Raw genomic sequence first — 20,914 nt, forward strand, 5'->3', positions numbered from 1 at the left:
AAATGGCCAAACTGACAAGCTGAAGCCTTTTTCAAATGAACTGCACACAGCAGTGTGGCATGCAACACAATCGTTGCACAGTCTATAACGAGGGAGAGAGAGAGAGAAAGAGAAAAGTGAATGTGCGTAACCGGAGCTGACCCAAAAGGTTGGCTCCTTGATAAATGATGACGAGTTGCCTTTCAACCTTCTTCCCAAAAAAACACACAAGTTGTCGAGTGTGCTCGACTATGCGATACCCAATACTGTTCATACAAAATATTTACAGTTTATTAACTATTTGAAATTTAATTCTTTGGCAATGTGTGACATAAAACAGATTTACTTAAATACTAAAAAAAAAAAAAACACGAAAAAACGTGATACGTGATTCAGCTCTGACTAAAAGTTAATTAAATGCCTTGAACTCTGAAGAATATTATATTGAAATTTAATGACATTAACTCGTCTAGTTCCTGAGATTGAAGTGTTTATTTAAACTGACAGACGGACAAGATTATTTAAAAATAAGCTACTTATATCAGCGTTAGTAGGTCTGACTGAAAGTTAAGTAAAAGCCTTGAACTCTAAAGAATATTGTTAACAAATTTGCTGATACTAGATTTTATAGTTCTTGAGATTGACAAGTTTATTGTAACGGATAGACGGATAAGAAAAGCTCAAATAATTCTCACAAATAACGAGTTCATTTCAACGGACAAACTGATTTCTATCAAATACTAAATGAAATAAACGTAGAACGTAAAATCCTTAAGCATATTATTATTACAATTTGTGAAATCGAAATATTTATTTCGACGACGAACAAGTCGAAATCAAAAGCATATAAGAAGAGCATACATTGTGGGATAGACGCTGCCGTTTCTTAATTCGTTTGGGGAACAAACTCAATTTCGATACCTTAAAGTTGTTGAAAGATAAAGAAAAAATATGAAATTATATAAAATACTACACCAACATTTGGCAAAAAGTTGACTAAACTAAAGATGATTTAAGAATCCAAGAAAATTACGTTATTTTTTATATTAAGTTTGCCTCAGTAGAATATATTACTTGGCTGTCCTGTGAAAACAGGTAAGCGCCACCGCCGATTGAACAATATTGTTAAATACAGAGTTGAAGGTTTCCCTTTTAATAACAAATTAAAATACCCTTTACTACTTTTGATCAGAGTGTGCGGTATAAAGCGGCGCTCCAAAAAAAAACAAATTGCACAGGTCGCCGAAGACAAAGCGCTCAGCAGAGACAGAGACCGAGAGAGAGAGAAAGAGCATGCATTTAAGTTGCGTGTTTGTGTTTGAAAGTGACATTTATTATTCCGAGGCTGACTCCGTGAAGAGCGCTCCATGGTAGGCGGAAATAAGCGCCTTGTTTGCCGCAGTTGTTTGGTGCACCGCAGTCCAATCGCTCAGCTGCAGACTCTGTATAAAGATGGCGCCCAAATACGCCTCCGACTGGGTTTCTGTTTCTGTTTCCGTTTCCGTTTCCGTTTCCATCTTCGTCTCCCGTCGACACTTGAGGCCAATGTCCAGAACTCGCACCGGTCCATCGAAGCGTGCCACATAGTAGCGCACACGCCAACCCTCGCCGAGCAATCCATGCTCCGCTGGCAGCTGTTGGGGCAGCAGATGCCCCGGAATGACGCCGTTGATAGGTTGCAAATAGCAGCGACCCGGCGTGATGATGTGTTCCGCATAATCGCCGCAGAACAGATACAAGCTTTGCTGCTGCCCTTGGCCACGCAACGGACACAAGCGCAACACAATGTCCAGCTGCTGATGCTCCGGCTCTGAGGTCAACTTGTAGGCATAGCCCAAGAGTAGCACGCCCAGCGGCAGCTCAAAGTCGGTGAGAAACAGTCGAAAGGCGCGCTCAAAGTTGAGGACACGCAAAGCGGAGCCGCCTACGAAAGCGGTATCAAAACTGTGCTCCGCATTGCGATGCAACGGCACCGACGGCTGCAGCGATTGACGCGCCAAATTGAAGTAGGCCTTGCTCCGCAGATGACGCGTGCCACGCACATAGTCGCCACATCCGGAGCCAACGCCAAAATCGGTGTAGAAGGGCAGACGGCGATACGGATGCGTTGCAAGCAATTGCCAAATGCTCGACCACCATTTCTCGTTGCGTTGCAAGAAGGCCGCATTGAAGTCAGCGTCGCCGGCCTCGTTGCGTATGTCGTAGCCGAATTGTTGCAACGTCTCGTAGCACCAGGCGGGGGCAAAGATCCCGGCGGAGAAGCCACGACTGGCAACCCGTGCCAGCGTCTGTGCACTCTGAAATCCGGCCAACTGATTGCGTCCAAACACATCGAGGCCCATGAAGACACGTTGCTTAGGCTTCGCCTCTCCGACGACTGTCAACTCGCTTGTGGTGAGATTTGTATCGTTCCACGTGTAGTTGATCAGCATGCGTTTGCTGTGGCGAAAGAATTGCACGTTCCGTGCATTCAGCTCGTTCTGCCAACGCAGGTTGCCGCTCTCAATGATGCTGTCGTACCAGAAGACCCGACCATGCGGCACCTGGGCTTCGGTCGCGCGACGCAGCTCGTCCACAAACAGGCTGTAAAACGAAAAAAGGGGAAACAAATTAGTAAATGCATTTTGTAGCATACTTTTGAGGGCGACACTATTTAATGCACTATGGTCCAGGAATCCACTTTTGTTGATATTTATTAACAACTCCTGAACTACATAAGACTTTTTATTTGAACTAAGGAAAGCATGAAGTGCAGTCAGTATTGTTATTATTATTTTATTGAAATAACGAATACAATTGCTTTTTGCAATGAATACAATTCCCTTAGTCTGTATATACTCAATACAATTGAACCTTATTGGGAACGAATTCCAATATTTTCGGAGTTGCATTTCTAATCTACAAACCAAAGGGAAATTTGAAACTAGCTGAAAGTCTTTACAATGAACTAAAAAGAATATTCAAGTCGCATTTCAATTTGATTGATTTTCATTTTAGGCAACAGAACTAACAAGAAAGCTACAGTCGAGTGTGCTCGACAGTGAAATACCCGTTACCCATTTTGAATAAGAGCAAAAGAACGTGGTACTAATTTTAAAATATACCAAATTAATATACCGAAAAAAAAACAAAACAAAAATATACGAAATGTTATATTTGGCATGTTTATATTGGCAGTAGAGTGTTAAAATATACCAGATTACCAACCAAAGCAACCCGCAGTAAGTAGGCATTTTTTTCCAAAAATATTTTCGGGAGTCTAAAACTTATAATACCCTTCTACCCTATAAGTAGCTGATATAAAAACTTGCTAGAATGTTAGGTTCAAGTTCAATATTCATAAACTTATCAGCGGATTCAGCTAATGAGTGCAATTTAAATGTATACAGCTAGAACGCCAGCTTGGAAACTTAAAGCTTTCAATATTAATATCAGCACTTTGTTGAAAGCTATCTTTAAAGTAAGCATTACTCACTATAGTTTGGGCATATAGCTCTCGCGCACTGTGTGCTCCACATTGATGAGCCAGCCCTCGAAGCAAAAGTGCAGACATAGCCGCGTGAGGGCCGCAACAGCGCGGTACACACTCTCATGGCTGGCCAGGAGTTCCTCCAGCAGCTGGTTGCCCGCGGATCCTTCCACTATGTAGGTTCCCAGCACTGGGACACCGTGACGATGGGCGGCATTGAGCCAACCGCTGGGCGGAATCGTGACGTAGTTGTGACTGAAGTAGCAGAAATAATCGACAGCCGACCAGTGCACAAAACGATAATCGTCGTACTTTTGCGAGCTGTGATAGTGACTGGGAAGGGTAAAGGGAAGGGTTGAAGTATTAGAATGGTATATTGTAAAGTATATATATTATATATAGTATAAATAGAGTAACGGGAAAAGAAGTATTAGAATGGTATATAGTACTATATATTGAATGTATTTAGTATATATTAGTTAGTACATTATATATAGTATATTATGAATATTATCTTCATGTGGTATACAGTATATAGTGATTAGTATTTAGTATATTGTAAACTTAGTATTTTGTATTGATTATTAAGTATTTAGTGATTAGCATATTGTATACTTAGTATTTAGTATATTGTTTATCTAGTATTTAGTATATTGTATACCTAGTATTAAGTGTTTAGTATTTAGTCTTTAGAATTGGTACTTAGTATTTAGTGTTAAGTATTTAGTATATTGTCATTTTAGTATTTATCATTTAGTATATAATGTATAGTATTCTGTATTTAGTATTCGTTAGATAGTATGCAGTATTTAGCTTTTAGTATTTAGTTTTTTGTATTTTATCTTTGGGTTTTAGTTTTTAGTATTTCATATTATTATATCTGGTATATTGCTGTATAGTGTATAGTATTCTGTATTTAATATTTAGTAAACATTATATATACAGTATTTCGTATTCAGTATATATCTGATATAAAGCTTACCGATCGGCCAGATAGTTGCCCATCATGTCGTGACAGACAAGAAGTTCGCGTTGATTCTCCGCGTTCACCTTGCGCCGATGTCCGCTCAGCAGATCCATGTGCGCGTCCAGATAGACACTCGAGCCACGCACCTGAGTGTCGAGGGGACGGACATATCGTCGCCAGTCGATGTTGCGGCTACGCACCTCGAAGTTAAGCAATTGGGTGTTGTTCAACAGCGGCTGTGCCTCGAGCTGGGCTGCAATGCGGTGTGTTAGCATTGTGTGATGCATTCGTACTCGTTGCTGCAACTGTTGCAAGCTAAATAACTAACTGTTTAGCTAAGCTCTCTACATTTATCTCGGTTGCATAGCTCCATTCTGTTTTTTCTCAGCAAATTGTGTGCGGAAGTGTCGAGGTCGTCGAATGATTTCGATTAAATGTATTAAGCTTGCCCAACAATCGTTGCCTGATTGCACAATCTCCCTCTCTCTCGCTCTTTCTCTTTCTCTGTATCTCTTGTGACAGCATCTCGAACAAGTTTCGACAAAACCTTAAAACTTTCTGTTCCTTTTGTGGGGATTTTAAAGTCAATTTGGAAACAGTTCCAAAGTGGTTTTTGGGGCTTCAAACTCACATAACTCAATTTCAAAGTTGCATTTTAGCGAACATCAAGCAAATAGCTTAAATCAATTTCCCTCTATAACGATGCACTTTAAGTTTATTATGCCACAATATCCCACACACTCAATGCATATAAAACCCAGCTCAATTTGACAACATAAGTTGTGATTAAGTAGAGAGGGAAAAACAAAAACCATCTTTAAAGATCCCATTTTTTGTACTACAGTTCCCATAAATGCATTTTATTTGCAAGGTTTTTTTTTTGGTTATTTAACAAATTTAATATTCTTTTTTCTCTCCTTTTCACAATAAGCTTAATTTTATATTTAAAGCTTAATTGCAAATCTGCAGCCAGCTCTTCCAACTGATAATAATTTGCATCACAAGTGCTGTTCATTTATAATATTGTATTAAAGTCGTTGACTTTAACATTGAAAATGTTTACTAGGCAATGTGGGTGTGGCGTGGGCGTTATCTTGAAGCACACTCAAAGCGCAGTTGGAAACACAAACACATAACGATTACGTCTTATCGCTCAATTCACTTAATTTTCTACGGGTGCACAGCACACAAAAAAAATACAAAATTCAGTAAAAAAAAAAGCAATGTTCATTTGGATTTTGTGAATAATTCATGCGGTCAGCATAGAAAGTAGATTCGGATTCGGACTCGAATCCGGGCAGCGCAGTGACCTTCAAGCCATTTCAATTGCAGTTTCTAATATGCAGCAACAGTAGCTGCCACAGCAGCAACAACAGCAGTAGCAGGCGTTGCAACAGCAACAGCAATAGCTGTTACAACAGCAGCCGCATCACTATTGCCGTTTCCTGTGGCTAAACATTTCTCTTTTTTCTTCTTCCTATACCCGCTAGCTAAAAACTGTCGAAGGGTGTGCTCAGTTAGTGTCAGTCGAAAATTGGGGAGAAAGAAATAAATGGTTTAATGTCGGGATACTTTACAGATAACTGATTCACTCTATATGTGCTTGAGCATGTTATAATAAATATATACAAATTTTATTTGCAGTGTAAGTGACTCAAGCAGGCTATAGACAAATATAGTAAGGCAATCCATTTACTTCAAAATAGTAATAATAAGAAAAGAAAAAATAAGTGCCCAAACAACAACAAGCATTTGCTCTTAAGTTTATTGCTTCTTTGTAAGATTATTACTGTTAAACATTGCATGCATTTTCATTTATTTATTGCGAAAAATAGATAAGATTGGAATACTTAATTCTTAAATAAATTCATTTTGTACTTAACTTAAGACACAAAGCAATAGCAATAGCGTCTTAAAAGCTTCAATGCATATATTATATTATGTAGTTCAGTTTCGATAAACGATTTGCAAAAGCAGCTAATTATAGAATTAAATTCGCAAAATCATAAAAAGTTTTAATGACCATATGTGATTATAAAAAATAACGAAAACAGCTGTTTTAATTATTATAAACTAATTATGAAAGCAGAGTCCAGACAAAATAGAAATACCTTGAACGTATGTAATAATTAACAGAATTTGAATAGCTACTAAGAAGTTCAATAGAAAGTATTTTGGAAAGCAGTTAAAAACACTGCTTGATTGTGTTGGTCACATTAAAGAGTGAATCGAGTATTTTTGAGTCGAGTGTGCATACTTTTTTTTTATGTAGCTGCTGTAGAGGAGGTTGGGAGGGGGTTGTGTTGGAGTTGCCGCCATGTTGTGGTTACAAAGTGGGGTGCAGGCAACAAGCAGGAGGCATTTTTGTGCAATTTGTGCGCAACGAGGCGTCTGAGCGGAACTTTAATCTATCATTGCTGCTGCTGCTATGATATGGATTTTTGAGCATCGCCCTTCACGCATACCAATGAGCTCTGATCTGCTGACCTTACAACAAACCGAAAATGGGTTTTTCAAGCAGACGAGCAATACAAGTGTGTGTGTGTGTACATATGTGTGCATTGTATATGTATTTGTATGCCATTAGAAGATATTATTCTTTTGAGGTCGAAGAGAAAATACTTAAAACTAATAAGCTTCGGCATATCGGAGTGCATATTGATTGGCGTGTTCTACTTTCAACGTACATAACGTATTTAAATTTCGTACTTACGGCAGCCACAGGTGCACTCTTGTGTGGAGCAAAACTCACACAGCTGTTTGCCCGCGAATTGCGCCTCATAATCGTAGCCGGCATTTGGCTGTGCCTCCACAATTTGAGACGCCGCTGGCAATTCGTCAGCAGCAGCAACACCAGCAACGTTATCTTGCTCCATTTGTACACCTTATCACACTATCACTTACACTCATTCACTCACTGAACAAAAAAATAAAAAAACACGTAATTTATACAAAATAGAACAACGCAGCGCGAAACTTTTGTTAGCTTTTGTTTTTCTTGCCAATCAGCTGAGAGCGTCGCCGGCTAGGCCGCCATATTATAGTGTTGCCTAATAGTGTTGACTAACGGCGCACAAATTGCGACAGGTGCAAGCAGTGCGCACTACTTTCTACTACTTTAAATTTGAATTTAAGAGCGCGATATTTGAAATTTATTGCTGCTAATTGAAATAGAAACTGTAATAGCTTAATTTCTTTTTCACTTACAGAACATTTGACTTGGCACTGGCAAAATCAAGCCAAGGCCGCAATGCAGCCGAAAATAAATTGTAATTAAGTAAAGCTACTGAAGGAGACAGTAGAAAAGAAAATAAGAGTTGTCGGTTTTATTGGCAACTGTTGGCAACGGAACGAAACGCCAAGTTTATTTATTACGCTGCGCTGTGCAAACTTTTCTTTTGGCAGCCAACAAACCAACGAAGACAAACAGATTAAAACAAAAGCAAAATGCCAGCAGGTCGTGTGGCCGGTAAAGCCGGCTACTCCAATCACTATTACAATGGTGAGTTCAGCTAATTTAAATAATTCATTTAAGCATTTGGCACCGAATTGTTGCCCATTCAATTGCAATAATGCGCATCGATTGCAGTTAGCAACCGTTGTGCAGTGAGTGCTTGAAATTTCATTTAAAATTCATCCTCTTCTTCTCTTTTTCTCTCCCTCTATCTATCTTTTTTTCCGTCTGCTTTATAGGTCGCTCGTATGTGGGCATCAATGAGGAAATTATGTGGGTTAGCATTGGCATGGGCGTGACTATAGCGTTGCTTATAACGATTGCATTGTGCTACATTGCGCGAGAGAAATGCCAAAAACGTCAACGTGAATATTACGTGACGGCATAGTTAATGTATGCAGCCTGCCAGCGACACGACGAGAGCGGGGCTGAGGCTGAGGGGAGAGCAGGCGCCATGTCAACGGCAACGCATTGCATTCTCCACATGGAGGACATCGATGCGGATATTGTTGTAGACAAAAAGCAGGCGTTGTCAATAGCAGTACCCGAGAAGACAGCGGAGGCGGAGAGGGATGCGACGCAGGAGCCGGCAGGGGAGGAGCTCGAGCTGCAGCTGGAGTTGATGCCTTTGCCGGCAGTAACCATTATGAGCTGGGCTGTTGTTGACATTTGTGGGGCTCGCAGCTGGGGCTAGCCAAAAAAAAAAAAAAAAACAAAAACATGAAGAAAGAAAACAAAATAAACACAACCCACCATTTAAAGCAAAAAAAAAACACACTCACACACACACTCTATATATGTATGAAGCATTCTTTGCATCAATTGTTGTACTAATTTTTTTTTTTTTTTTTGTGATTGTAATCGAGAAATTGTTGTAAGCATAGAGAACAGCCACGCAGCGGCACATTACTTTAAAGTGAAACATGTTATTAAATTTGCCAAGATATATATATATATATAAATAAATAGCGAAACTCATTCGTGTTTACGTTTTTTCGGGAGTTTGAATTGCGCGCTCTCAGCACGCACTGGCAACACTGCGCGGGGTTGCCATCTAACACTGCGCTGTACATTTGCACAGCTTGTGCGCGCGCACTGCTTGCGTGTCTGTACACTGCTTGCTGCCAGTGCTGGTCAGCTGTTCAGCCAGTGCGTGGTAAGAAGAAGAAGCGCGCGCACGTTTTTTTATTTACAAAAATTGTTCTTAGTCAAACGTATCGAATGCGCCATGGATGATAATATAACGTTCAATGTAATAACAAAGCCGGCTATTAAAACAGTGAAAAAGGTAAGTGCTAGCAAGCAGCAGTGACAAACTTAACATATGTGCTTGTATTGCAGGCGGCGCCTGTGGCAAAGGCGCTGAACAAAAAAACACGTGCAGCAGCGGCTGCGTCGTCGGGATTTGAATTCCAGTTCAATGCAGAGAAGCCCAAGGTGAAGGCGCTGGTGGTGCGCCGTCGTGTAGCGACACAGCCAAAGGAGCCGGCAGCAGTCACAAAGCCGACAGCGCAGTTAAAAGAGTCCTCAAAGGAGCAGTCAAAAGAGTTGCCCAAGAAACCCGTTAAACCTGCTGTGAATGGCAACAAAGATGCGACTGAGGACGACAACAGCTTCATGTTCAATGTATTCACCGCACAGCCCAGCGTGCCCGCTCCCAAGCCCAAGTCCAAGGTGGTGGAGCCACCCAAACCGCTGCTCAACGATCTGCGCAACAAAAAGCAACTGCGTGCCGCTCTGCGTGGCCAAAAAGAGAATCCCAACAAGCAGCCACGTGCCGGGGATCTGTTCAAGGCGAAGCTGGATGAGGAGCACAGACAAAAGCGTGCCGCCGAGCAGCCAACAACGATAGCTACTGATGCTAAAGAAGATGCAGATGGCAAGCCAAAGACGCCAGCGCAGACGACAAACAAGTTTCGCACCAAGAAGATTGGACTCTTCGATCAGAGCGATGTGGCCGCACTCAAGCAACTGGGACAACGGGCCGTCAAGCCCGTGAAGGAGACCATCTTCTCGGGTAGCAAAGTGTCCAGCTTGGGGCTGCATCCACATGCCGAAAAGAATCTGGCCGATTTGCTAAGCATCACCGAACTGACCACAGTGCAACAGAAGACCATCCCAGAGGTGCTGGCAGGCCGTGATGTGTTAGTGCGCTCGCAAACCGGATCGGGGAAGACGTTGGCCTACGCTTTGCCCATTGTGGAGCGTTTGCAGGCCCAACAGCCGCACATCAAGCGCACCGACGGTGTGCTCGCTCTAATCATTGTGCCAACGCGTGAGTTGACGCTGCAAACATATGAATTGTTCCAGAAGCTGCTCAAGCCGTACACCTGGATTGTAGCGGGCACTTTGCTGGGCGGCGAGAGTCGCAAGAGTGAGAAGGCGCGTCTACGCAAGGGCATCAATGTGCTCCTGGGCACACCCGGACGTCTCGTTGATCATCTGCTGCACACGGCCACATTTAATCTGTCGAAGCTGCGATTCCTAGTGCTCGACGAAGCTGATCGTCTGCTGGAGTTGGGCTATGAACGGGATGTCAAGCAGCTGGTGGAGGCCATCGATAAGCAGCGCACAGAGGCAGCCAAAACAGAAGCAGAGCCAGAAGCAACTCCGGAGGCTGCTCCGGTTGCCATGCAGAGCATGTTGCTGAGTGCCACGCTCACGTCGCAGGTGCAACAACTGGCGGGATTGACGCTCAAGGATCCGCTGTACATCGACAACAGCGATGAGGCAGCGCAGGCGGCGATTAAAGGCAACGCCAGCGGCTACGAGAAGGAAACGATTGAAGCACAACTTGCCGAAGGACTCGGCGAGTACATGGAGGATTTGACGGGTGTGCTGAGCATACCGGAGAATCTGCAACTCAGCTATGTGATTGTGCCGCCAAAGCTGCGTTTGGTCACCATTTCGGCGCTGTTGGCCAAAGAGCAAGCGGCGAGTCCAAAGCAGTTTAAGGCCATCATATTTATGAGCACCACCGAAATGGTGAATTTCCATCATGATCTGTTAAACGAGGCGCTCACACGTCGCGTCCTTGACGAGGACGACGAAGAACTGGCTGCCGAACAGGAGCAGGCCAATGATGGCGAGAAGCCGCTGCTCCAAGGACTGCGATTCTTCAAGTGAGTGTTTGACTACAAAGTAATAATGTCGATAATTGCAACTATATTTAATATTATTATGATGTTGATAATTGCAACTATATTTAATTGCAAATCCCAGTTAATTTCTTAATTCGAATTAATGCAGCTCTTCTAAAGCATTGATTTATTTTTGTTTTGATCGTAAACTTTATAGTTCGCAAAGTTAATTGCAAAATTTAGCTTATGTGCACTAAACAATTTAACTTAAATGCAGTTGTTTTCTCGAAAGCTTTTAACTGAAGGGCATAGCAGGATTATTGTGGCCTTTAGTAAATTCCAAGATGTAGTTTAACTTATATGTTTAGGATATTTTGGATTATTGCATCGTTGTTGAATCATTGCTTTAGCAGTCTACATTTTTTTTCAACAATAGTCTTTCGTTTTAGAAAAATTAATTGCAAAATGCAGCTTAACATATTTTTAACTTTTTAAATGCTGTATTTTATTGATTGCACATAATTGCATATTTCGTATTATTGTTGGAAGATTGCTTTAGCAAGTACACTTTTATATTGATCGCGTTTCTTTTAAGAAAAGTGAATTGCAAAATTATGTTTTTACTTTTTAAATGCTGTATTCAATTTATTGGATATATTTGCATATTTCGGATAATGGAATAATTCTTGAGGCTTTAATTTCTTTAGTGCTGGAAAATGTTTATACTAAAAACTAAATTGCAAAATACATTTGTTTTATCCGAAATCTGTTTAACTAAAATGCATTGCACATAATTGCAAATTTAGGATTATTGCAACTTTTTGAATTCACTGTGTGAAATTTGATATTTATATTGATTGATATACTTTTGAGGAAAGCTTTCTTTTCTTGATTTAAAGAAATTTGAAGCAAACAATTATTGTGTATGGAATTGTTGTGATTTTCTATTTAACTGCATAACATTGCATCTGTTTTTACTGGTTTGCAATTATGGACATAATAATAATGAATTTCTCAAACTTTGTAATTAATTTCATTGCTTTCTATGCAGGTTGCATGGCTCGATGACGCAAACAGAGCGACAGGGTGTCTTCCGTGGCTTTCGCGATTGCGGCAGCTGTGTCCTGCTGGCCACCGACGTCGTTGGCCGTGGCATCGATGTGCCCGACATCAAGCTGGTGGTGCAATACACCGCAGCACAGACCACAGCGGACTTTGTGCATCGCGTTGGACGCACAGCGCGAGCCGGTCGACGGGGTCGAGCGGTGTTGTTTTTGGCGCCTAGCGAGGCGCAATTTGTGCGGCACTTGGAGAACAAACGCATTCGCATTCAGCAGGCGGATATGTACAGCTATTTGGATGCGCTGGTCCCGCGGGATCCGGAGGCACGCAATGTCCAGGAGGCAGCTTCGAATTTGCAGCATAAATTTCAATCGCTGCTCGAGGATGATCGGGAGCTGAACGACAAGTCGTGCAAGGGTAAGTTCCCATGGCAGTTACTGGTTGTGACTTTTACTCCCCATCTCCATCCTCCATTCTCAATGTCCCATTTGTAAACGCAACTAGCAATTTAATCCTTTCACCAAAAAGAATATTAACTTTGTAATTACGATGTACATATACATATATATGTATTTTTTTCGCTGCTCTGTCGAATGGCGCAGCGCGAAGGGGGAGAAGAGGGGAAGCAAGTGATAGACACTGTTTTTCCAATTATAAGTTGGACATTCGAGGCCACGCCCACTTGTATAGCGGCTGGCAACGCGCGTTAAAAAAAAAAAAATAACAACACGGAAAAATTATTTCATATTTGAAGTTAATTTCGATTGCGTGTCGAATCGACTGACTGTCAGACTGACTGCCACCCCCCCCTGATTCCGCCCACCACTCCACGCCGTGTAAAGTGACCAGCACTCCTGTCGTCGCCACCGCCACCGCATATCCTTGTTCTCGTTATACCCTTTACGTTAATGAGGCTGTCTGCATTCCAACGACATGAATAATGTGCTTTGATTACTGCACTTGATTTGCTTTCTTTGGTATTATTTTATACCATAACTATGCAATGGTTTTTAGTATTATTTTATGCTTTCGATTGCTTTAATGGTATTATTTTATACTATAAGTTTTCAATCTGATATTATTTTTACTTAAATATACTTTTTTGGTATTATTTTATACTACAAATAAGCTTGCAATGCTTTTTTAGTATTATTTTATGCTATTAGTTTGCAATGCTTTCGTTATTATTTTTCATTCAATTGCCTTATTTTTATTATTTTATACTATAAGTTTTCATTCTGATATCATTTTTTCGTATATTCCTTTTTTGATATTTTGTACTATGAGTTTGCAATGCTTCTTATTTAATTTTTCTATAAAAAGTGTTTTTAGGTAATATTTTATACTATAAGTTTGAAATCTGATATCAGTTTTCTTGAATTCGTCTTATCGAATTTGCATAAGTGAAAATGTTTAGCAAGTGTTACTTAAAGTCTAAATTTTTGGCATACATTTCTTGCCTTTGAAAACAATTCTTTTTTGCAGTTTTGTTTATTTTTTCTACCTCACTTCTAACATGTTATAATCAACATAAACTTTATAATTCATTTTCTTGATTTAACTTTAAAATTTATATTGTTTTCCTTTTGTTGCAAATTGTTCGCAACACTTAAATGATAAATTCATTTATTATCATTTAATAGAAACTTCTATAACGTTGGGGAATATTGTAAGTAAGTGAACATCGACCATATACATATGATATATTTAAATTTCATTGTTCTCATTCATTCACCGATTGACGATCAAAGCAATCCCAAGCAATATAATTGACAAATTCAATCTTGCAATAAGAAACAGTTATTTAACTATGTTTATATCATTGATTAAAGTTATTATGATGAGTGTTGCCTAGAAGTTTAAATGTTTCAAGTTTTATTCATCAAATCAAAAAAAAGGAAAGAAGTTTTTTATGTTTTATCAGATGATAACTTATTTGAATGCTCCGTTTTAGTAATTTGTATAGATAGGAAAGTGAAGCGTACACTCATTAGTTTTATTAGCTGATTTGTAGTGCTTTAAAAATGTACCAGGTATTGCTTAAAAAAGTATAAAACCCAATTCAAGGGAACAAAAGTGTATTTGCAGCTGCGGTTTTGCCACTCAATTTATGTAGATATACTTTCATTCCCTTTTTTCCTTGTGTTTTTTGCTCTGTCCTGTTAATGTCCTGTTGAAATTGTAATTGCAGCGCGGTTGAGAAATAAAAAGTTAATTAGATGTTACCAAGGCAGGAGGACGACGCAATGCGTCCCCCCCCCCCCAAAAAAAAAAAAAAGTGGGAAGAAAGCTAAAGTGGGAAAGAGTGGGAAAGGGTTGACAAGCTATAGTCAGGGGAAAGTCCGAGATAAGGGAAGGGAAAAACAAGAGTTGAAAGGAAATTGATGTGTATCTGTTTGATTGAAACTAGTAAAGCGCCACGCCCACTTCGAATAAAATGGGATGCAAATGAATCATGAATCACTCAAAAATCGCAACAGGAAACGGAAACTGTGAAACGCAAACGGCAAAACAACAGGAATATTACACAAAAAAAAAGGAGAAGTCATATATAAATAACTGAAGAGAAAACCATGATAATAAAGATGATGACGATTGGAGCGAGAGATAAAAAAAAAAAACAAGGAGAAGGAACTGTGAAGCTGAAGCTCAAGTTAAAGGCAACCAGGCAAAATGGCAACTCAAATTGCACTTAAGCGTCGAGTCAAGCGTCAAGACAGGAAGCCACTTGGTAAAACTTGGGCGAGCAAACAAAGCGAAAGAGAGAGAGAGAGAGAAAGATGGAAAAGGATAGAAACTGAAGCTGGTTGCAGTTGATGTGCTCTGCTGTGCTGCGTCCAATCAAAAAGCCATTAAAAAGTATTACGCTTGAACAAAACTCTACAAAGCAGCAGATAAAAGCAAACTACACGAAAATAGAAAACAACTACTCGAGCGAAAGAGCAAGAAAACGATACACGACAGAAAGAGAAAGACAAAGAGAGAGAGTGAGAGGGAGAGAGAGATAGAGCAGTCATTGCACATCCTTGGGTCAAAGGAGCAACGAAGTGCTGGTTGAATAAGTCGGGACAAATGTTAATTGGCAACAGCTTCCAGTTAAAATGCACTCTTGACGTGTCGAGAAATTACGTTTAGATATCGCAATTAGTTCTATAGTTAATACAATATTGGGGTATACATTTTTTAATGAAATCATCGCTTAGTTCTTTTTGGTATCATCTTAGTTTCTATTTCAATTCTAATTCGATTAATTACTGGAATACGAACACTAAATTTTATACAGATTCTATAGTATCGTTGTTTCCTTTTAAATTTATTGCATTTTCGAAACACTATACATATTATCAAATGCAATATCTATAATTGTAGAAAACAACTTAATAAAATATTATACTAGGAACTTTTAAGTCTTCAAATCGATGCGTAGAGAATGAAATTGAAATAAATCTTAAACCTGAGAAATTATATTCGTTATTTCAATAAAATAATAATAACAATTTCTTAATCAATGACTTTTAACATAATAACTAACAAATATATAAATGAATCCCTTGATTTATATTTTTCATTACAAATCAAGCCTTGTACTGCTTTCTGCAATTAGGATATTTCTTAAACATTTTGTATTAAAAAGTGTTGTCTGGTTACAATCTACAATCCCTGAATCAATCTTTTCGATTTCAATTGAAGCCTTGTTTTCTCTTTCCTGCTTAACTATAATATTAATTTGCAAAGAGCGCTCCTCCCCTTTTAGCATTGTGTTGACATTAAGTTAGGAATTTGTTGACGAGCTGTGCGCCGTTAATCATTCAATCATTAACTAAACATTAAAGCCTGTTGCCATTGTCCAGTGTAACCACATGATTAAGTGCTCTTAATACTGAAGTAGATACAATGAACATTTTAACTCTATACTTTTGTCTGCTTGTGTGTGAAACCACACAGAACTGAAGCTGAAAGTCGAATCCTGTCGACCAAAAAACAAAAAAAAAAGACAAAAGAAGGGAGCGTATTTGCGGTCGAGAGGGAGAGACAGAAAACAATCACAACAATTTGCCACGCCTACACGGTCGAGAGAGAGAGAGAGAGAGAGAAAGAGTCGAAAGGCGAAAAACCACATGGACACGCGCGCTTTATAAAAATATCCGCTTGCATTTGCCGTCGAGGGGCGCATTAGTTGAACCACCTCCCCAAAAATTCTCCTCAATCCTCCCCACAGCTAAACAATGGAAATCGCTGAGGAATGGGTGCGGAAAAGGGAATATGGTGGGGGGACGAATGTGGCATAAAAAGCCATTTTGTGCGGTTTTGTGCACTGGGTGCTTGCTCTGGCTGCTTTTGGCACGACATTCGGTCTTTGGGCTCTCAGATTTTTGCCTTGGGCTTCTCGGCTTTAGCTACCCTCAGACAGACAGACAGAGAGAGAAGGAGAGTGAGGGGGGGCGAGAGTGCTCGAATGACATTTATTTTATTCGCAACTTCCGGCTTGCAGACGTCTCCAAACATCCGGGCTCGTCATACTTTTTGTTTGTTTAATGTCTGCCACTTGACTGTAATCGCATTTGCGGCAATTAAGCAGCCCCAAAGACAAGGGCTTGACTTTGAGACACCCCACACACACTCACACACACGCACACACAGAGACCACAAAAAGGGACTAACGATGGACGGACGGGCAGACGGATGGCGTTGAGCTGCGCTGAAAGCTGTGAACGTAACGAAAGGATGAAACGGCGACTGTTGCCAGTTAATTGCCAGGGCAGAGCTGCTGCGTCTTTGACTTTATGTCTTCTACATCCCCCTCTTGCTGTGACTCTCCTCCTCTTCTCTCGCTATCCATTTCTCACAAGTTGAGCCTCGATTTGGGATTAATGCGCACACTGCTATTGTTTAGCTAATGATGCCAAAGTTAGTCGGTATTTTTCACTCAACTTTACTTTACATAGCGAATTATTTATTGCTGTGAACCGGTTCACAGATGGTTCAACATGTTTTTATGCTTTTATGTGTATTTATTTATACTTTTGACTAATTAGTTGGTGCTATGCATCGGTTCGGAGCTTTGACAAACTGTGGCTGATGCTTTTTCAACAATATGAACCGGTTCAAAAGTGGTTCAGGTTGATAACTTGACAGTGCTTGTCGCTAAATTGATGAAATTTCTTTTATTGACTTTGCACATTAGATAGATTTCAAATATGGTTTAAGCAATATAAATAAATTATGTAATGAACCGGTTTAGAAATGGTTTAGGCTGATAACGTGACAGTGCTTGTTGCTAAGTTAATGAAACTTCTCTTGCAGCTACATTGATGAACCTCCTTTATTGACTCTGCTCATTAAATAAATTTCAAATTTTGATTGTACAATAATAAATAATAAATACACTATTCAATCGCCTTGCTGTGAACCGGTTCAGCTTCATAACTTCATAGTAGTAACTTGACTTCCAGTTACATTGATGAAACTTCTTTCATTAAATTTTATAGTTTATATGGAGTTAATATTTTATTAGAAAATGTAAGAGAACTGTTTAAATGCGTTGCTATGAACCGGTTCGATTGTGGTTCAGTACAGTTGCAGCTGAAATTGAATAGAATAAACGCTTCGAATTGAGTAGCGAATGATGATAACGATGATTTGCCAAAGGAGTGAATGACAATTATACGCCTCAATTTGCATGTTAAGATAGCGATCTATATATTTATATGTATTTCGGGTTCGGTACAAACGTTGGATTGAATTGCTCCCATGTGAGCGGTTCTCACTTGAGAAGCCACTTTGTGGCCCAATCATTTGTCAGACTTTATCGTCGAGCACTTCACAGCTGTCTCTCTCAAAGCAGCACAAAGAACGTTAACATTTCACAACACATTTGCATGCGTTAGAGGAATGAACGAATGAAGAGTGAGAGAGAGGGAGAGAGTGAAAGGGAAGAGTAGTCTATCAAAGATATGGGAGCTGTCTGTGTATTTGGTAGTATGCATAATGTCTAACTGATGTTTATCAGACTCACATGCTGTAAGGACAATTGCGGCTTTGCGGTGCGCACGTTGCGGTAATTTGATATCATTGTTGTATAATTTGGCATTGCCTGGCATAAGTGCTGCGTAATTAGCAAGGACATGCCCACAACACACACACATAAAAAGGCAGTCAGCGGAGAAAGGACAACGGCAACGATGTGCTGCATTTTTTTTTGTTTTCGAAGGGGGGGATGGCAACGCGAGAAATCCTTTGCTGACAATGCTCATTTGTCATTTTAACAAATTTATTTTGTAATGAATGCCACACACACACACACACACTCACACGCACACACACACATGGCAGGCACTTAAGCCAACACATCAATTAATTCTGAAAGCATTAACATGCTACAACTCAACTCGACTCTGCTCTTCTCTCATTCTCTTTTTTTTTGTTGTGTATCTTTTTTTTTGGTTTCTGCAGCCTTTGTCTCGTGGATGAAGTTCTATTCGACATTTCCCAAGGAGCTGAAGTCCATATTCAATGTGCGCGTCGCCCACATGGGACACTTTGCCAAGAGCTTTGCCCTCAAGGAGGCGCCCAGCAAGTTTGCCCACAAGCATGCCGCCCCCAAGCCGGCGCCGCCCACCAATCGTCTCACCTACACGGAGCGGTAAGTCAGCTAATAAAATAAGTTTGTATATAAATATATATTAAATATATATCTGGTTAACAGTGATCCGGAGAAGCTGCAGCAGGCGAAACGGGCCAAGAAGCGACTCTATACGACAACGGTGAGCGGCGAAGTGCGGCAAATGCAATCGCAACAGCAGCAAGCAAGCAAACCAGAAGGCGAGTGGCGCCATCTATCGGCGGGCGGCGGCAACGGCGGCGGTTTCGGCAGCAAAAGCAACTTTATGAAGAGCTTGAACAAATCGCGTGCACTCAACATATCCGAGTTTGATAGCGGACTTCCAGCTTTGCCAGCGCCCAAAAAACGCAAACAGGCGTAGTAGAAAGAGACAGAGAGAGAGAGAGGGATATAGAGTGAGGAGTGAAGAGAGCGGCATTTTAGGGAGCTATTCAAGCATTTAATCGAAAAGCAGAGCAGCTACAAAAATGCTAAAAAGCCGAACCAGAAGCAGAAGCAGAGAGCGCCTCATAAAAGTTTCATTTTTCTCAACTTTTAAGCCCGGACGTCCTGCGGGAAAAGTTGGAAGACTCGCGGACGACGACGTCGACGACGAACGCAGCGTAGCATATTTTAAGCTCATCTTTATAGAGAAAACTCTTTTTATCCTATTTTTTTTTTTTTTGTGTATTTTCTGTAATATGTTTTTTAAGAGCAAATATTAGAAATCCATTTTCCGCTCAGTGCAGATTCATTCAGTTTTGAAAATGTCAATCCCTGTTGCTGTCACAGCAGCAACTAAGCGATGTGGAAAGAGAGCGAGGGGGAGGGGAAAAGAGAGGGGAGTGCGGCACGTGTTGGCCGCCTTTTTGTGCAACTGAAGCGCGTAATTTGTTGGACAAGCCATAAATAAATATGAAACATAAACGCATAAAAAAATCAAACGATTTGCTTTCATTTACTTTTCCCATCTAGTTCGTCTCTCTATTTTTTTCTTCTTTTTTCTCCCCTGCAATATTTGCGCAGGACACGTGTCGAGGATATTGACAACAACAACAACAGCAACAAAATAAAGTACAAAAAGGAAACATTCGTTGGCTATTATGCACATTAATTGCTGTTCAGTCCAATTAAAAGCGGAGTTCAGCGATTGATTTTTAATTAGTCTGTGCTTATCGAAGGGTTTGTTTAGCTCTTTATTTTTCTCTCCTGTTTTCTTTGTGTCTGTCTCAACTCGATACTTGAATTGGCCCAGCCAATCAAGCGTGTCCAAGCAACCCAACTACCAACCTCAAGTCTGAAGTCAACTTTGAATGGCGTCCTAATTACGTGCTACGTGCGAGTGTCAACACATGAAATAATATTTTGATTCAATCCGCCTCGTCGCACGCAGCTCAAGGGCTGACTTTTGCACGGCAGCGAATACCCTACATTATCTTGGGGTATATAGCAGAGTTGATCAGGCGTGGCTCATTTATATATCATTCATTCAAAAACGTCTGAGGAGCTATTTGGAAAATTTGTAGTACAATTATTTTTGATTAAAATTAAATGTGCATAAGAAAACCAGATTCCGATTATTCAATTATTTTTTGTTGAAGTGAATTATGCATAAGTAAATCAGGTTCCAAAATATAATTTGAAACTTTTCTTGAAGCCAAGTCTGTTGTAGAATATAAATCATAAGACATGGAAAAATATCAATTCTTGAATTAAAGCGTTAGCGTTGAACTGGAAATAAAATTATGCTAAATGCTAATAGTTTAGCATAAATAAGATACTCTTTATGTATATTAATATCTTAGATGTGGTCAATTTACTATATTATACTAAAGAGTATATAGTAGTATAGTATAGTATAGTAAATATTGACCATATCTAAAAAAAAATTATTATATTACTAATAATAATACTAATACTAAATGTTTTAAGCAAAGAGAAAATAATACATTTTTCATATTAATTTGACACAAATTTTGAAAATGGAAATATTGTTTTATGTATTTGGATTTCAACAAAATATAATATGTTTAAGAACATAGGATTATGAATATCATTTCTAATAAAAGTTTTGTATAATAACTGCTCTGAAGATAATAAAAATGTAATTTATTAGTTGAAAAAAAAAAACAAGAGATATAAAAAAATGTTTCATTCTTTTTTTGGATTAACACTAAATTTAGAAGATTGTTCTTAGGAACTTTTTGGGTAAGTATTCTTTAATTTTTGCGATTTCTCTATCCAATTTTATTTAACACTTAAGCAAAAATAAGAGAATTTAAATATATGTTTCATTATATAT

The 20,914-nt window shown here is 39.6% G+C and overlaps 3 protein-coding genes across 4 annotated transcripts in view; 2 read left to right on the plus strand and 1 right to left on the minus strand.

The window, feature by feature from the left end:
• LOC117578299 (uncharacterized) overlaps positions 1-8,588 on the plus strand; it is a 43,492-nt gene extending 34,904 nt beyond the window's left edge. Inside the window, exons 2-3 of the mRNA XM_052008800.1 lie at positions 7,625-7,917; positions 8,109-8,588. Of these exons, the coding sequence (XP_051864760.1) occupies positions 7,863-7,917; positions 8,109-8,257 (204 nt within the window). The 5' untranslated portion in view covers positions 7,625-7,862 and the 3' untranslated portion in view covers positions 8,258-8,588. The remainder of the gene's footprint in view (positions 1-7,624; positions 7,918-8,108) is intronic.
• LOC117578296 (cytosolic endo-beta-N-acetylglucosaminidase) lies at positions 454-7,417 on the minus strand. 2 transcript variants are annotated; one of them, XM_034263739.2, is made up of 4 exons: positions 7,129-7,248; positions 4,431-4,720; positions 3,455-3,781; positions 454-2,562 (listed from the first exon to the last, which is right to left on the minus strand). In XM_034263739.2, the coding sequence occupies exons 1-4, from the start codon at positions 7,210-7,212 to the stop codon at positions 1,314-1,316; spliced, it is 1,950 nt and encodes a 649-aa protein (XP_034119630.2). In that variant the 5' UTR covers positions 7,213-7,248; the 3' UTR covers positions 454-1,313. The 2 variants fall into 2 exon arrangements, with proteins under 2 accessions (XP_034119630.2, XP_034119629.1); XM_034263738.2 differs by having other exon boundaries at positions 457-2,562; positions 4,431-4,668; positions 7,129-7,417.
• Positions 8,589-8,676: 88 nt separating the features above from the next.
• LOC117578295 (probable ATP-dependent RNA helicase CG8611) lies at positions 8,677-20,403 on the plus strand. Its single transcript, XM_034263736.2, has 5 exons — positions 8,677-9,157; positions 9,211-10,991; positions 12,001-12,428; positions 18,465-18,654; positions 18,718-20,403. The coding sequence occupies exons 1-5, from the start codon at positions 9,098-9,100 to the stop codon at positions 18,992-18,994; spliced, it is 2,736 nt and encodes a 911-aa protein (XP_034119627.1). The 5' UTR covers positions 8,677-9,097; the 3' UTR covers positions 18,995-20,403.
• Positions 20,404-20,914: the final 511 nt, after the last annotated feature.

The sequence above is a fragment of the Drosophila albomicans genome, chromosome X (genome assembly GCF_009650485.2).
Source record: "Drosophila albomicans strain 15112-1751.03 chromosome X, ASM965048v2, whole genome shotgun sequence".
Lineage (NCBI taxonomy): Eukaryota > Metazoa > Arthropoda > Insecta > Diptera > Drosophilidae > Drosophila > Drosophila albomicans.

Bases quoted from the DNA above. Each gene is read 5' to 3' on its own strand.
- LOC117578296 (XM_034263738.2), bottom strand. From the start codon at position 7,291: ATGGAGCAAGATAACGTTGCTGGTGTTGCTGCTGCTGACGAATTGCCA. The intron at 3,782-4,430 runs GTAAGCTTTATA...TACCCTTCCCAG, and splicing joins GGCAACTATCTGGCCGATCG to TCACTATCACAGCTCGCAAA. The intron at 2,563-3,454 runs GTGAGTAATGCT...TTCGTTTTACAG, and splicing joins AGCTATATGCCCAAACTATA to CCTGTTTGTGGACGAGCTGC.
- LOC117578295 (XM_034263736.2), top strand. From the start codon at position 9,098: ATGGATGATAATATAACGTTCAATGTAATAACAAAGCCGGCTATTAAA. The intron at 10,992-12,000 runs GTGAGTGTTTGA...CTTTCTATGCAG, and splicing joins CAAGGACTGCGATTCTTCAA to GTTGCATGGCTCGATGACGC. The intron at 12,429-18,464 runs GTAAGTTCCCAT...TGGTTTCTGCAG, and splicing joins GAACGACAAGTCGTGCAAGG to CCTTTGTCTCGTGGATGAAG.